We start from the raw sequence: 15,706 nt of genomic DNA, 5'->3' as shown, positions 1-15,706 counted from the left end.
ATCTTTATATGTCTGCATTTTACTTCTGGGATAGTCGGGAAATAGGGACAAATTGTCTTTGCTTCCTTCTACAAGTGGTGCTTATACTTGGCTTGCTCCTGACCGCGTTCCATGATCTTCAAAGTGTTTAAGGAATTGATTTCTAATGTCCCTTCTAGCCTGGCCTTCAGTGAATGGGGTTTTTCAGAGGCTTAACTGCTGTGAACAGAACCCACCCACCACTGGACTTGTGGAGGCAGGAGAGCTCATTTTACAGTGTCAGAGTTCAGCCGGTCAATCCAAACCCAGTAGATGTTCTTACCCCCCTGACTTGGTGGGGTGTCAGCAAAAGCCTTCAGACTGTGCGTGGAGGGACTCTTGGTCTCTCTCTAGAATCAGGAAGTTGCAGTGCTTGAGCCAATTTCCTTAATAATGGCAAGGCTTCATGTGTCTTAATGTTTAACTCAGTGATCTGCACATAGCTTTAATTGAGGAGGGCTGACCTGCTGTGTATGTGGGGGTGCCAGCTGTCCCAAAGGAAGCATGATTTGACATATTCTGACCATACTTGCTGAATGGATCCGTGAGTTCCCAAGTTATTCAAATTTGGGCACTTGCTTCCTTAAATGTAAATAGAATGCTGGGCTTTGTTTTGCTTTTGTTTTTATTTGTCACACCGCTGGTAACCTATACCAGTGGGGGAAAAATAGCTCAGAAGGAAGCTCTTGTTTCCTCCTTCACAGAGGTGTTCTCAGAAGTAAAGCATAAGAAGACCCTTTAGCCTTGTGGCCCTGCCCATGCCTTCACGGTTCCTTGTCAGCCTTAGGAAGGCCCTTGCGCAGTGTGCCCTACTTTGTTCGTGTTGGAGTTATTGGTGTTTCAATTTCTGGAATGCAGTTTTCCTTTAGTGTGTTACTGTGACCAACTGCACTAATGCGTATTGCGATATTAGCTGCCTGCCATATTTTCCTTCTCACTGCTGGGATATAAAAACGCTGTGACCAAAAGCAACTTGAAAAGGAAAAGGTCCTGCTCACAGTCTGTCATTAAGGGCAGCTGAGGCAGGAACTCAAGCAGGGCAGGAACCTGGCGACAGGAATTGAAGCAGAGGCTATGACTTTCTCATACAACCCAATATCACCAGCCCTGGGATGATACCACCCACAGGAGGTTGGGCCTTCCCACATCACTTATTAATTAAGAAAGTGCTCCACAGACTTGCCTACAGGCAATCTGGTGAGGGAGGCCTTTTCTAAATTGAAATCTCCCCCGCTTTTCCAGACAACCATAGCTTGGGTCAAATTGACACACACTCCAAAAAAAAAAAAAAAAATGCAACCAGCTCACTCTCTCTGCTTCTCTTCAGTAGTCAGGACATTTTCACCATTTGTTTATTGTTTAAATACTTATTTAAATAAAATCATTTAAGATTGTACATTTCCTTCTAAGTCCTTGTAAGCTTTCTCTCAAGTTTTTATGAGAAGTGCTTTGTTTTAAATATCATTAAAATTGCACTATAATTTGCATAAACCTCATGTCTTTGTGGAAGAGATATTTTCCACAGCCCCCCCCCACCTCTGAATTTATAATTCTTTTGCTAAAGACAGCAAGTCCTTTGGCTCCATGGCTCATCTCATAGTCTCTGTCTTCCAGGATTGGCCCCATGCACCCTCTGGGTATTTGTTCCCGTCAACTGACTATAAATCAGAGACTTGACAGGCTTGGGTGAGATCATTTGTGGCCAGGATACTTCATAAGCACCAAATGATGCTTGCCTGTAGTTCTAGCTCTGCAGGAGGTGGAGGAGGAGAATTGTGTAAGCCAAGGGCTGCAAGGCCACCCTGAGCTGCACAGAGAGATCCGTTTCTCCAGGAAAACAAAACACTTTTGTTAAATAGTGGTTTGCACTTCCACTTAGAGACACATTAATAACATCGCTAATCATCAGCCTTTGCTGTGTGCGCCTTAAGGAACTGAGAAAGGGTACTAGTCTTATGCAATCCTCCTTTTAGCTACCAGCATTTCTTTGTTTAATCTTGTGTGTATGGATGTGGAGGGCCAGTGGTATACCAGCACAAAAGTGTGTGCGCTATGACATGCATGGAGCAGATTGTTCGTTGTATGTATTCCACCTCATTTGGGACAGGGTCCTTACTGCTGTGCATGCCGAGCCCACGGGCTTCCCGGGATTCTCCTGTCTGATTCCCATCACACAGTAGGAGTGCTCGGATTATAGATGGGTGTTCTCTCCTTCAGCCTTATGAGGTTTCAGGGAATCCGAATTCAGTTCCTCATGCCCATGTGATATGTTTCACTATATAGATATTAAATTGTCCTACATTTTGCCAGTCCAAACCATTATAAGATGGCTCCTAAGTCCTTTGGTATGATTCTCACTGGACTGTGGTAACTTTCACCCTAACGTGACGAGTTCTTTGTATCTCCTTGCTTTATACAAACAGCAAATCAGCTAATTCAAAGCAGCAATGGTTCTTTTCAGTTGGATACTGTACTGGAAGCATACTGGGACACAGTGGCCTTGGTGCTGGCTTGGCCTTTGGTTATAAATCCTTTCCGTTGACATTAGGAAATAGGCTTTTTTGGGGGGTGGGTGAGAGGGCAGGATTTTAAAGAAAGATTCTGGATACAGCCTTGAAATTTGATGCTTGCCATTCTAACTAATGTTCAATTTTAGCACCGTTAACCTTTACGGCCTGGTAATTCTGGCCCTACTAGAACTCTTAGGTTAAGAAAATAGCATGTATGAGACATGATTTGGCCCATTCTTCCTCAGTGCCTGGGGGAGATTGCTTCTGGACCCTTGCAGTACCAAAATCTGTGGAAACTCAAGTCCTTGATTAAGAATTGCTTAGTGTTTGCAAATAGCCTCTACCCACCTCACCCTCTCCTATGCCCACCCACCCCCTCCTATGCCCACCCACCCCCTCTTATGTGTTAAGTCATCTCAGGATTGCTGTGACACCCAGTACCTTGTAAATGGTCATTATAGTGGGTTTTCAATCAGGATGGATGGCAAGGAGAAAAAAAAAATCTGTATGTGTTCAATACAGGTTTAATTTTCTTGGAGAATTTTCCATGTGCGGCTTGTTTGGTTCGCTTGAAGCATACTTGCCTATAGCATGGCAGCTGTAATTATAACGGCTCATGTTTTTGAGAGTGAAATAACACTTCATGGCTATTTAGCTCTGACAAAATTGTAGCTGAAATCAGCAGAAGGACAGGCTGGGTGGGACAAGCATCATGGGTCACTGTGCGGTAGCCTTCTTACTTTGCTTCTGGAATGCTGGTCTTGATGCAGCCTGTGGAGCTGAGTTTACTTTCTAGCTGTGCCTTGTGGCCCTGGCTGTGTGTCTTCAATTCCTTCAGCTTCCCTTCCCTCTGGTCTACTGCGGTGACTGCATTCTTTTGTCGCTTTGAGAATTGGATGAGGTATATGCTGCCTAGCGAGTGGCTGTTACTGGTAACATTTATCACCAGAAACGCCATCAAAGGGGAGACGAGAAAAGAAACCTTGGAAATGAACGTTACACCCATGGAACAAAGAGGAAATGGTTTTTCATCTTTTTTCAGAGTCCTGCCAAATATTACAGACCCCAGACATTGTGAAGGAGAAGGAAAACCGAGGGATTTTCAGCTTTTTCCAGCGTAGTAAAAAAAAGCGGGAGCAGGTAAGCATTCTCATGCAGCATGTTAAGACTCTTACCAAGTATTTTTAAGGTGGTTTTTATTTAGATTATAAACAGCCATTGCCTTCTGATTCTCCTTTAGACTGCCAGCGCACCTGCGACCCCGCTCGTGAGCAAGCACCGTCCATCTTTTACAAGGTCCAACACCATTTCCAAACCCTACATTTCCAACACACTACCCTCGGACGCGCCCAAGAAAAGGCGTGCCCCGCTGCCCCCCATGCCCACGTCGCAGGGCGTTGTGCAAGGCCAGGAGAGGCGAGCTTCGTGTGTGGTGAGATCCACAAGCGTGGACGACGCTGACAAGGTGTGCTGGGTTTGTTTATTTGTTTGTTTTCTTTCTCAGATTGATGCACGGAGGTATCTGTTTTTCTCTGTCTAACTTGTCCTCCACACAGACTACTGAGAGAGAAACAGTAGTGGAATCATTACCGACAAGATTGATAGAAAAAGGTCATGGATGCTTGGGCCGTAGTTTGAATAAATGTCCCTTTTAAGAAGCTTCCTTCCTCAAGCTGTTGCGTGATCTGTGAATTTCATCTTGCTTTATTCCGTTCTCCTCTACACTGGTTGCATGTTTTAGGAATGAGATGTATATCTTCAGTACATACCTTTTAAACGACCACACAGCTCTGTATGTTCCATTCTTGGGTTTCTAGCCTTTGGTATCTTCAGAGATTCTCCAGGGGAAATCCTAGTGTCTACTTGATCTATCAATGCAATTTTCTTTTTTGCCGGGCGGTGGTGGCGCACGCCTTTAATCCCAGCACTCGGGAGGCAGAGGCAGGCGGATCTCTGTGAGTTCGAGACCAGCCTGGTCTACAAGAGCTAGTTCCAGGACAGGCTCCAAAACCACAGAGAAACCCTGTCTCGAAAAACAAAAAAAAAAAAAAAAAAAAAAAAAAAAAACAAGCCTTTTGATAGAATATGCTGCCATTTTACTTACATTGTCTATCCAGAGGGGATGATGTACATATAAGCCTTTATCTCTGTTTACAAAAACTTACTTATTGTAGTACAGGTGTGTGTTGTGTGCGGCATGTAGAGGGTAGAGAACAATGTGAGTGTGTTCTGTCCTTCCAGCATGTCAGTTCAGGGATTGAACCTGAGTCATCAAGCTTGATGGAAGGCGCCTGTCCCGTTACCATCTAAGCCACCTCGCCAGACTACCTCAGTTTAAAATAAAAATATTTAATGCTAAAGTTTCCCTGAATATATCTTTTTATGAGATCGATTTACTTAAAAATATCCACACCTCCCTTGCTTTATTCAGTGGAGCATAAATGAGATTTAGGTAAATATGATGGGCCATAACACCATCTATGCTATTATTTATAGTCAGGTAGAGCCATTTAAATGACGTGAACAACAAAATGTATTTTGAGTTACTTAGACACTAAGAGGTGCTCCAGTATTGAAGTTGAGGGATTTTATTCCCCCTGTTGGATGGTTAGCAACTTAGAGAAATGAACTCTTTTAAAAACTTAGTATTTTCTTATCTAAGTTAGTACTGTGGCATAAAAATATCATCTTACAAAAACAATGGGATGATTACTCCCAGCCCCAAGAGAGTCACTTGCTGACGAAACTTGCAAGGTATTCATTCTGTATTTGGATGGTGGTTCACAGAAAAGGAGCGTTCTGTGTTTCATCCCAAATGCGTTTGGGAGCACAATAGTTGGGTGAAAGACTCCATTCGGTTTCCAGAATGTCAAGGATAGAGCATGCTTGGGCTTGAGCAAGAACCAAACTACAGCTGGGCAAGGAAGAAAGGACAAGGCTGGTCCTAAAGACTCCCTTTTGTGTTGTAGCCCCTTTATACTTATTTATAGGAACTAAGAACCTTTCAAAGATTAATTGCCTTAAAACTAAACTCTTATATGCTCGTGTAACTTTTCAAGCTAGCCTTCCCTTTGTACAGAAGTCATGTCTGTTCCAGCCATCTTCATTTAGGCCTTCCTAGGAGCTTTCTGTGTGCTTCCATTTCCAAGGAGTCTGGATCGTCTACCTAGCGTCTGCCTCTTGCATGTCTGAGCCATGCCACCAGCGACCTCATGGAAAGAAAGCTGGTTCCTTTGATTCTCACCCTCTGCTCTGTGACCACCTGGTGCCCTGTGTTAAGTAAATTTTTCTTGTATATTGCCTTTGGCAAATTACACATCTTTTTGCAATTTTCCATTTATTTTGTCTTTTGATCTGGAACATCTGGGCAGTTCTTTGATGTATTGTTCAACAGGAACCAGACTTATTTGTTTTTCCCCAAAGGAGCTGAGGAACCATTTTTGTTTATTCATTACCAAAATCCTTAATGATTAAGCCGGGGCTGTGTTTGCCTGTGTGTGTGTCTACTCATGTACACACAAGAACTCATGCCTTCTTGCGCATCCCAGCACTTACGACTTAGACTCATGGCTGGATTTTATGCGACTAATCACCCTTCATTTTTAGCTTTTTCTTCATCTTGGTCGTCGTCGTCGTCGTCGTCGTCGTCTTCTTCTTCTTCTTCTTCTTCTTCTTCTTCTTCTTTTCTTTTCTTTTTTTAAAAAATACTATTCTTGTCTTTATCCATTACCCATTTCTGGTCATACCCGAATCATTGATCTTAAGTTTACTTACTCTACTCTTTAAGAAAGGTTATTTATTTTGTTGTTGTTGTTAAATTCATGAGTGGATTTCAACAATAGTGGTTTGAATAATGCTCCTCTAAGAGTTGTATTGAGGTCCTGATTTAACCAGGTGCAGATTCTAAAGTTTCAATTCCACTAAATGGCCGCTGGTGTGAGTATTTTGCAGGCCTGTGGTTCCTCCCCACGCCCCATTGTTCTTGTTTCAGAACCAAGCCATGTGCTTTCCTGTCATTTCTCCTCATGGTGCCTTCTGGGAAGAAGAATCCTACTTCTCTGGAATCCTGCTTCCATTTTGCTTGTCTTCATTTGACCCTCTGCCTCTCTTTATTAAGCCCTAGTGCTTGTAAACATGATGTAGAATAGAGGGCATGCATGTGGATTTCAGTTGGGAGCTACCGCCATCTTGTTTTAAGTTGGGCCAGAGTGCAAAGGCTAAGATCCTTTTAAGATGACTCTCACAGCATGGAGACAGAAGAGAAAAAAGGCCATGTGCAGACCCAGGAGAGCCTGGGGGTTCTGCCACATAGGAACACTGGAAGCCACCAGAGACTGCTGTAGGCAAGGGCAGGGAGCAGGTCTCTCCCCTTTCTCTGATTTAAGACTTCTGGCCTTCAGAACCTGTTTTAAGCCGTGTGAGATTTTTTATAGCATCCCTTGGAAACTACTATGCCAGTTTTGTAATTCTGATCTTCATCTTCTTGCTGTTAGATTTGAACACATGGATACTTACCGACTCGTTGTATAGAAATCAGCACATCCGACATGCAACCCCGTTTTTACCCTGTATTCAGAAGTTCAGAATCATCTCGGTGTGTGTCTGTCTTACAGTTTTCACGTCTATTAGAGACCAGGCTTTCATTTATTCTCATAGTGTCTCCATTCCCTCTGTTCAGGTCATTGCCACAGCAATCCAGGGTCGAGGGTCAGCATCGAACCTGCTTGCCTTGTCTTCACATTGCCCTCTGTGGCTGGCTGGCGCATTTGTGTTTCTTATCTACCACTTCCCAGGTCACAAACTATATCGATGATCATTTATTGGGTCTCAAGTTCATCTATTGACTGATCACAATTTTCCTTTTAAACCTCTATTCCTTATCAATTTCAGGACCCTCTGAACTCCAAACAGGACATTTACATTTACTCATGTAAAGTCTCCCTTCTCATCCTTTCAGAATGGAATGATGCCACCTGTGTCCTCTGTAGTCCCACTTCTCCACAGAGTTGATTCCTAATGAAGAACGCTCTAAGAATAATCATTGCCTTCTCTGAATTTGTCCTGTGTGGTTTAATTTGTGTGTGGGCCTATAGATAGGATACTTATATAAGTCATAATTAACTCTTGAGTTAATCTTGTTTATATTCAAATACTTGTGAAGTTCAGCAGAACATGTCTATGAGTGAATGTTACTTATTTCGTTGCTATTTTGTTTTAAATTTTAAGTAAAAAATACAAAATACAATAAAATTATACGTATACTTGAACAATTTAGTTGAAACTTTAATAAATGTTATGTGTTTAGTCACTGAAAGTAATAACAATGACATGAAAACATAACAGAAAGAAAAAAATATATATGGCCAAAGCTTCTATTGCTTGTGATGCAGTATAAACCACAAGGGTGCGCTGTTTAACAAGTACAACGTTCTAATTTTTCCATTTTGACCCCCAAAGCATCTTAAAAAAAAAAAGGAAATGTTGAAATGATTATATCATGTTATAAATTTCTTATTTTGTTTGGTAAAGCGACAGGAAAGTAAACTAGAAAGATAAATATTAGTAATACATGAAAAATATTTATAATGGATGTTTTCATTTTAACCTTTGGTTCATTTTGGTTCCCTTTTAAGTAGTCACTGGTCTAGTGGTTACCTTTGTTAGTCAGTGCTTATTCTAAATGTTTCTGTTTTTGAAAAAAGTATTAACCACGTTTCTTCTCCTTTTGGCTTTCCATAGTTAATAATTTGCCTCATTCTTACAGGACATTTCTCAACATTGGAAAACTGTGGCACTTGGGTAGTGACTCTGGAATTATATTACTAAATATATATATATATATGTGTGTGTGTGTGATTCTGGAATTATATAATATTTTTTATATATGTGATCCTAGAATTATATACTTTATAAATGTGTGTTATTCTGGAATTATAATTTATATAATTTATGATTCTGGAAATATCTAATATATATATGCTGAAATTATTCACATAACTGGCTGTTGGCTTTCAGTATCATTTTGACAGTTGCTTGTGCTCTTCCCAAAAGTGATCATTAAAGATCCAAGTTAACAAACACCCTTTCCTGACCTTTGTGGGCTTTCCGCATCGCACGTTCCATCTAAAGACTTAAGTTTGACTGAAGCTCCATTTAAGTCAGGGCTATAATGTTGTATTTTGTGTTCATAAATTTTTCTGTACCCTTAGGCATGATTTTCAGCCCCATGTAATTTTCTCTGTAAAGGTGAATGAATATATTACATTCTATGAAAATGTTCATTTCAAAATGAATTTTCAGTTGGAAATTTCCTAGCAGTTTTTCCTGGAACCATCTGAATGTTTTGTTAAGCAGGCTTTTTCCCTAGTGATTGGAAATCCCATTTGTGATATAAGGTATATGGTATTCAGCCTTTGTTAGTGTATGTATAAACAGTAACACTGTATTCCTATGTGTCATGTGCGTAGCCATATATAGTGGGGTTATCAAACACAATGGTATTGACTTAAATTGAAACTAATACAGAATTTTGGAATTAAAGCTATGTTTAGGAATCTGATTCCTGTACCCTGTGTGGTGTTAGTTGAAAATGGATCGCCTTGTCTCTTAGGCCTCTTTGGCTTATTTATGTTTCAAGTGGAAGTAGAAGGGGTTGAAAAGAAATGGTTGGAAGTCTTGACCTCAGAATTCACAAAACCTTTGGAGAAGTTTTCACTTTGCTGAAACTCTACTGCTTAGAACCCTAGGCATACAGCCCTCAATAGCTTTCCCCTGCCGCTACCACGTTATTTGACCTCCTTTGGGACAGGGTTGTGGCTGCAGGCACAGAAAAGGCACAGTATCTACCGGCCATGGCACAGAAAGGCACAGTGTCTTCCGGCCATGGCACAGAAAGGCACAGTGTCTACCGGCCATGGCACAGTATCTACCGGCCATGGCACAGAAAGGCACAGTGTCTACCGGCCATGGCACAGAAAGGCACAGTATCTACCGGCCATGGCACAGAAAGGCACAGTGTCTACCGGCCATGGCACAGAAAAGGCACAGTGTCTACCGGCCATGGCACAGAAAGGCACAGTGTCTACCGGCCATGGCACAGAAAGGCACAGTGTCTACCGGCCATGGCACAGAAAGGCACAGTGTCTACCGGCCATGGCACAGAAAGGCACAGTGTCTACCGGCCATGGCACCGAAAGGCACAGTGTCTACCGGCCATTGCAGTCAGTCTCTGTTTACATGCTACCACAGAAAACATTGAAATATTGAGAAACTGAGACTTCTTGCCATCTAGTATTATGCAAGTGAAATTTAATACCCAGAGTATTAGTTTTTAAATAGCTGGCATATTTTAGGAGTGCTTCACATTCCTCTTTTACCCAGTTTTATCTCTTTCCTACATAGTGTGGTTTAAAAGCAGATGCTGTCCTGATGAAGGAAGTAAACATCTGTTTTTATTTTTCTCGGTGAATTTTAATTCTAGTTATTTTATGGAGAATAATTAACGCATTCCCCTGTTATAATAGATTTAGTTTATAAATTTGTACTCATTAAGAAATATTCTTCTTTCTGCTTTTTTTTTGTTCGGGTTATCATGTACACTTTATTTTCCCCTCCACTCTCCTCTTGTATTTATTGTTCAGAAAGTGGACCCCACACATAGTTCTTCAGTTGCCTAGCAACAGTGGTTACCATGGCATTTGCAGCTTGATATACAGAGTACATCTGGCTACACTTCCAGAACTAAGAGTGGGTTAATTCATCTGAAAAATGCACTATCACACTATAATACTTCATCTTTGGCAGGTATAATGTACATTATTTCGTTGTAAGTTTCCTAAGATTTATTAACTAATTAGCCACTAAAAGTAAATCTACCATGCCTGCTTATGGGTTTATTTTAAGTATTTTAGGCAAAGTTCTAAGAACAGAACTCAAATAATCGACACAGCCCCTGTCTGTACTTTCAGTCCTGCTTCAAACCGATAAGCAAAGGGATCTGTTAATTATAAAGTTTTCAACTTTAAAGAAAAATAACGCTCAAAGAGCAAAAGATTGACCATTAGTAGACGGAGTACACCTTTTTTTCCTTGTCTATCAGTGAGTTGTAGACAGAGCACACTGTTCTCTTTCTTGTTTGTCAGTGAGAAAACAACTAAACTTGCCTTAAACTTTGCACTAAGGCCTCAGCAGAGCACCGAAGTCAGAAATTCGAGGTTGGCTTAGCTACTCTCCTGTTGTGGTGCATGAGTAGACTTTACCTCCTCTGGTAAGCAGCATGCATCAAGAGAAACCACAGATGAAACATAGCCATAAGTCTGTAGGGAGGGCACATGGATAAAGCTCGCTTGACGGCTTTGGTTTCTTTTCTGGGCTGAATTGAAATGCCCCCCAGTTTACAACTTTGGTTGGTGCTTCCCTCTGGCATAGGTTTTGAGCTCAGTTAATCTGTCATTGGTTTGTTGTCTTCTTACATGTCCCTAAAAACATGTCTGCCCAGTTTGTTGTAATTCCAGGGACCCGTGATAACCACATTTCTTCTCCTTTACTTTGAATCTGAGGCTCTACTTTCTTCTTGTTCATCTTTGAGCAGCTGAGCTCAACTCTCATCTCTTGGCTTAAAAATGTTAAAGCCGAGGATTGTCACTAATCAGTCTTGAGTACATAAATATATTTCATGAATGAGGAGAGACAGGACTGAAAACACTGCTTTGTTTCAAGAGGAGGAATGTGAAGTCTGTTGAGGGCATAGCATAGGCCTTGGAATTTGTAATATTTTTCTTTGCACAGAAAAGGGCCAGTGCAGATGTAAATGGGAGGCTACTAAACCCCGACGTGTCCTGTATCATCTTAGTCTTAACTTGTCCTGTCTGGTTCTTTTCCCTGTCATTTTATTTCCATCTATTTTTTCATCTCCACTGAACTTCTCCTTTGAGTTTTCTCCTCTAAGGGATAAGATTTTGTAACTAAATTTCCCAGAATCTCCGAGTTCTCGTGTTGCGACATGTTGTAAGTCGGGCTTTCACCTGATGAAAGTGATCTGTGATCAGCTGTGACCAGGACCCAGTGCCTACTCCTATGGGAACTCTGAGACCCAAGGAACAGTAGTAACGTAGAAGGCTTAATGCCTAGTATCTCGCTCTCTGTGGTCCCTATAACACAGGAGTCCACTCTAGAAGCACCCCATATTACTACAAAGAAATAGAGGGTTTAAAGTGTGAGAAAGGTGTGTTCACTTACTCAACTTATTGACTAGAGGAATCGAATGTCATTATTAACCAATAATGAATTTTATACTAGATACATTTGATACAAATCTCATGACGAAATCAGCCTCTTGCAATTCCTTGGGGGACGTTAACTTTAATCAGACACAAAAGCCACAGACTGCTGGTGGTGTTGCCACTTGGAACACCTGCTGGTTGATCTAGCTCTTATCATATTGGCTTCTACCATAGACTCATTTTAGAAGATTGGTAGGAGTGGTGTTAAAATTGGCAGAGTAGGTGACTGCTCACTCGGTGTGGGTTGAAGAACTGCAGGCCCCATACCTAACGCCTCTTGTTGCCCCCTGCTCAGCACAGCTGGCTGGTCCAGGATGTGTCCCTTCTGTTTCTCTACTCCTTCACTTCGATAGCATAATCTGAGTTGATCCTGATGAGGTAAGACCTCCCGAGCTTTTAGCGAGAACTCTGGATATGGACTTAGAGAATATGGAAATAGAGCGCACGAAGTTCTAGGCGCTGCCTTTGCTCAGAGAAGAAAGGAGTGGAGAGCAGAGGTTAAGTCTTTGAAAGAAGGTTTCCATAGTTCACCAGGAATAGCATTATATTTTTAAACTGCTTCATTGACAACAAGTGACATTTAATTTCCATCCAACGTAAGGCCAATTGTGTTTATGCAGGTGTAAAAATTACACATGAGAAAATAAGTAGCAAAACCTCAAAGGGATGGGCCGTGTTTGTTAGACTTTACAGCAACTTTTCTTTATTTCACCTCCATTTAGACATTGTTTATATTGGACATAAAATACTGATTTCATTGTCATAGGAGAAAAACTTGTTTACAGAGCTTACCTACTTCGCAGATTCAGTACCTCAGGTTTCTAAATGCCACTTAATATGGCATAATAATGATCTTCAAATTAATGATATTTAAACTCAATTTGTGTGTCTTAAGTTGTAAAATTATTTTAGGGATCTTCCACCAAGAGTTAACGCCATGGTATATTTGGATAAGCCTAATGTCAATCATACGATACTTAATACATTTTTATGCTGTTCAGTAGGTTAGCCAAGCATAATATGAATCTGTCCTATAGAAAGGAAATGCATTTTAAGACTAAAGATCATTTCAAATTGTTTAAGTCCCCCCTAAACCCACCACTCCCCAAACACGAAAATATTCTTGGAAGCAAATATAATCCGAGATTTCTTAATAGAACATTTAGCATCATTGGAGTTGGGCTGCTCTGTTTCTGACCTTTAAAGACATTTTTCCAGCATTCTTTCTGATTCATGCAGGATATACTTCACTACCCCATGTTACGATGTACCCACGATTAATGTGTAAACTAAGAGTGTCTCTAACACTAGTCCTCAGTGAAGCTGGGGTACTCTGCTTAATTCTGTCTTCTGTTAGCTCTCATTCCATTTGAGTGAGTAAATTCCCATCCAGATGTGGTTCCAAGTGGACTGTCTGCCATGATTTTCCATCTGGCCTTACCGCTTTCTTTCACCTGCATGTTCTCATTTCCCTTTTCACAGGTCATAAAGTTTGTGTGTTGCTGTTTTCAGGTGCAGGACTCTCCAATAGCTCCCGGCCTTATCAGTGGCTGTAACCAGGACAGAGAATTGAGTAGCTTGTGATTATCCAGGGCAGGTTCTCATAGGGAGTTAGAAACTTGTTTTCTCAGTTTGAAAACCCTTTAGACTTAACAATAACTTGGACCTTCTTTTAAAAGTCCAATCATAATTTGACTGAAGGAAATAAATTTTACTGTCAAAACTGAAGAGTTGTAAACAGTTAATTCAAATTAAACATACCTATGAAATTGTTCAAGTGTATATCCTATAGTACACATTTATCTACTCATTGCTAAGATTTCACAAACTAGTGTTAAACCTTAACTTTTACTAAATAAAGTCTTTCGTGGAATGAAGGTGACTTAAGAGTTAAGATTTTCAGGCAATAAGCCTGGTATAAGCATTAAGCTTAACATGGGTGCAGAACACGAGCACTGTTGGGTTTTAGAGTTGATTCTAAAACAGATTTCACTTCCCTCTCACCAAATCTAGATGATTTTAAATGCCCCATTTTATATCCATAATTCTCTGCCTCATCTCAGTAGCTGTTGTTTTCTTATTTACAAAGTAACATTCACAGCCTAAAAATAGACACATATAGTAATGCCAGCTAATGTCTATGTAGCATGTACTCTTATTATACATGCATGATGCCATTTGAGTAAACCTGTTTCCTTTTGACATAGTTTTCATGGTTAATGTGGTTAAGTTCTATACTTGAGAGGGCTGAAGTTTTTAAGCCAATAAACGGCATGTTTCCTGCTCCAGATCCCCTTTGTTAGAAAGTATTAGAGTGTATCATCTTACAGACTGAGAGAACACTCTGTACGCCTCTCTTCAGTTAGACACGTTAATAATTCTGAGTAAATTGACTGGTCTCCAGTGAAGCTCATAATGTGTGTTTCTTAATCTATTGCAGTAGTTCTGCAAGTCTGCTTTGTAATGTTTAATATTCTTGGCTTTGGAGCTTCTCCAGTCTTGTGTGTCACATATTCGACATAAATATATAACAGTTTTCTTGGCTGGACAAGCTAGTCAAGAAATACCGAAGTCTTCTTATTTGCACGCCCCTTCCCATGAAAACCTTCACCAAAGGATATATTCAGTAGAATAAAGACTTCTCTTCTCTTTGGGGTTCTTGAGTTTTCACCATGTGTTTGAAAAAGTAATTCTTAGTCAACATAAAAGATCTCCAGATTTAACTCTATGGCTTTGTCTGTCTTTGACTCTGTCTTTACCGACTGTAGTTCTTTGCTGAAAAAACTCTTCGTCACCATTTTGTCTCTCTGTCTTATAAGACAATAAAATATATAATCTACTTTCTCAAAGGCTAACACTAATCTCATTCATCTGTCACTGAAATATGTATTCCTGTCATCTTATTGCTGATCATCTAAAGTCACAATTCTTATTTGTTCAGAATTTCTGCCTTTGGGCCATTTGCACCAATTCTCACATTGGCATATTTTGTCACTAAAGTTAGTAAGTTTTCCTCACACTTACCATGTAGACTGTGGGTGGCTATGATAGGCCTTTAGGTCTAGCCTTTGCACATAGACTATAGTTATGATAGGCCTTTAGGTCTAGCCTTTGCACATAGACTAAAGTTATGATAGGCCTTAGGTCTAGCCTTTGCACATAGACTAAAGTTATGATAGGCCTTTAGGTCTAGCCTTTGCACATAGACTAAAGTTATGATAGGCCTTTAGGTCTAGCCTTTGCACATAGACTATAGTTATGATAGGCCTTAGGTCTAGCCTTTGCACATAGACTAAAGTTATGATAGGCCTTAGGTCTAGCCTTTGCACATAGACTAAAGTTATGATAGGCCTTAGGTCTAGCCTTTGCACATAGACTAAAGTTATGATAGGCCTTAGGTCTAGCCTTTGTGGCTTAGTAACAATCACATTCTTCCCTAGTGTCCTCTTTTTTACCACTTTTTATCCGTGTTGTATCTTTAGGAATTTGTGTTTCTATCTTCTCTGCCGGCTAATGATGAGACTTTCACAGGATAAGGCCATAAAACATTTCCTAGGATGTCTGTGTTTTCCCTGTCAACTGGCTTCATAAATAGTACTGAAAAAATTTAAACCATTTATAAAACTGCAGTCTATCTCATTTTGATGGTGTTTTAAATTCCTTATCCCTAGAAATGTAAATATCGTGTGTAAAAATACTAGCTTGCTTTTGCGACCTCCAGCCTGATAAATAAATCTTTGCGTATTCTCTTCGAGTTACAGATAGGGTTGTATAAATTTTCGAGCCTGTGTAGAAAAATTCCTCCCTTTTTTATTCCTGTCATCTGCTTTATTATACTTCTCTTTCTCACATTTAAGAGTTCTGGCTGTAACCACATACTCTTCCCTGAGAACAGTC

General features: G+C 40.5%; 1 protein-coding gene across 6 annotated transcripts in view; it reads left to right on the top strand.

The window, feature by feature from the left end:
* Positions 1-15,706, top strand: part of Cobll1 (cordon-bleu WH2 repeat protein like 1) — a 141,617-nt gene that overhangs the window by 100,203 nt on the left and 25,708 nt on the right. For all 6 annotated transcript variants that reach the window (XM_041631522.1, XM_041631525.1, XM_041631521.1 and 3 more), the window contains 2 exons: positions 3,571-3,668; positions 3,769-3,993. In XM_041631522.1, the coding sequence (XP_041487456.1) occupies positions 3,571-3,668; positions 3,769-3,993 (323 nt within the window). The remainder of the gene's footprint in view (positions 1-3,570; positions 3,669-3,768; positions 3,994-15,706) is intronic.

This window comes from Microtus oregoni, unplaced genomic scaffold (genome assembly GCF_018167655.1).
Source record: "Microtus oregoni isolate MIOR12 unplaced genomic scaffold, Mior012 000037F_ref0000500, whole genome shotgun sequence".
Taxonomy (NCBI): Eukaryota; Metazoa; Chordata; class Mammalia; order Rodentia; family Cricetidae; genus Microtus; species Microtus oregoni.
The sequence above is the reverse complement of the archived record's forward strand: the minus strand, read 5'-3'. Positions and strand labels throughout refer to the sequence as shown.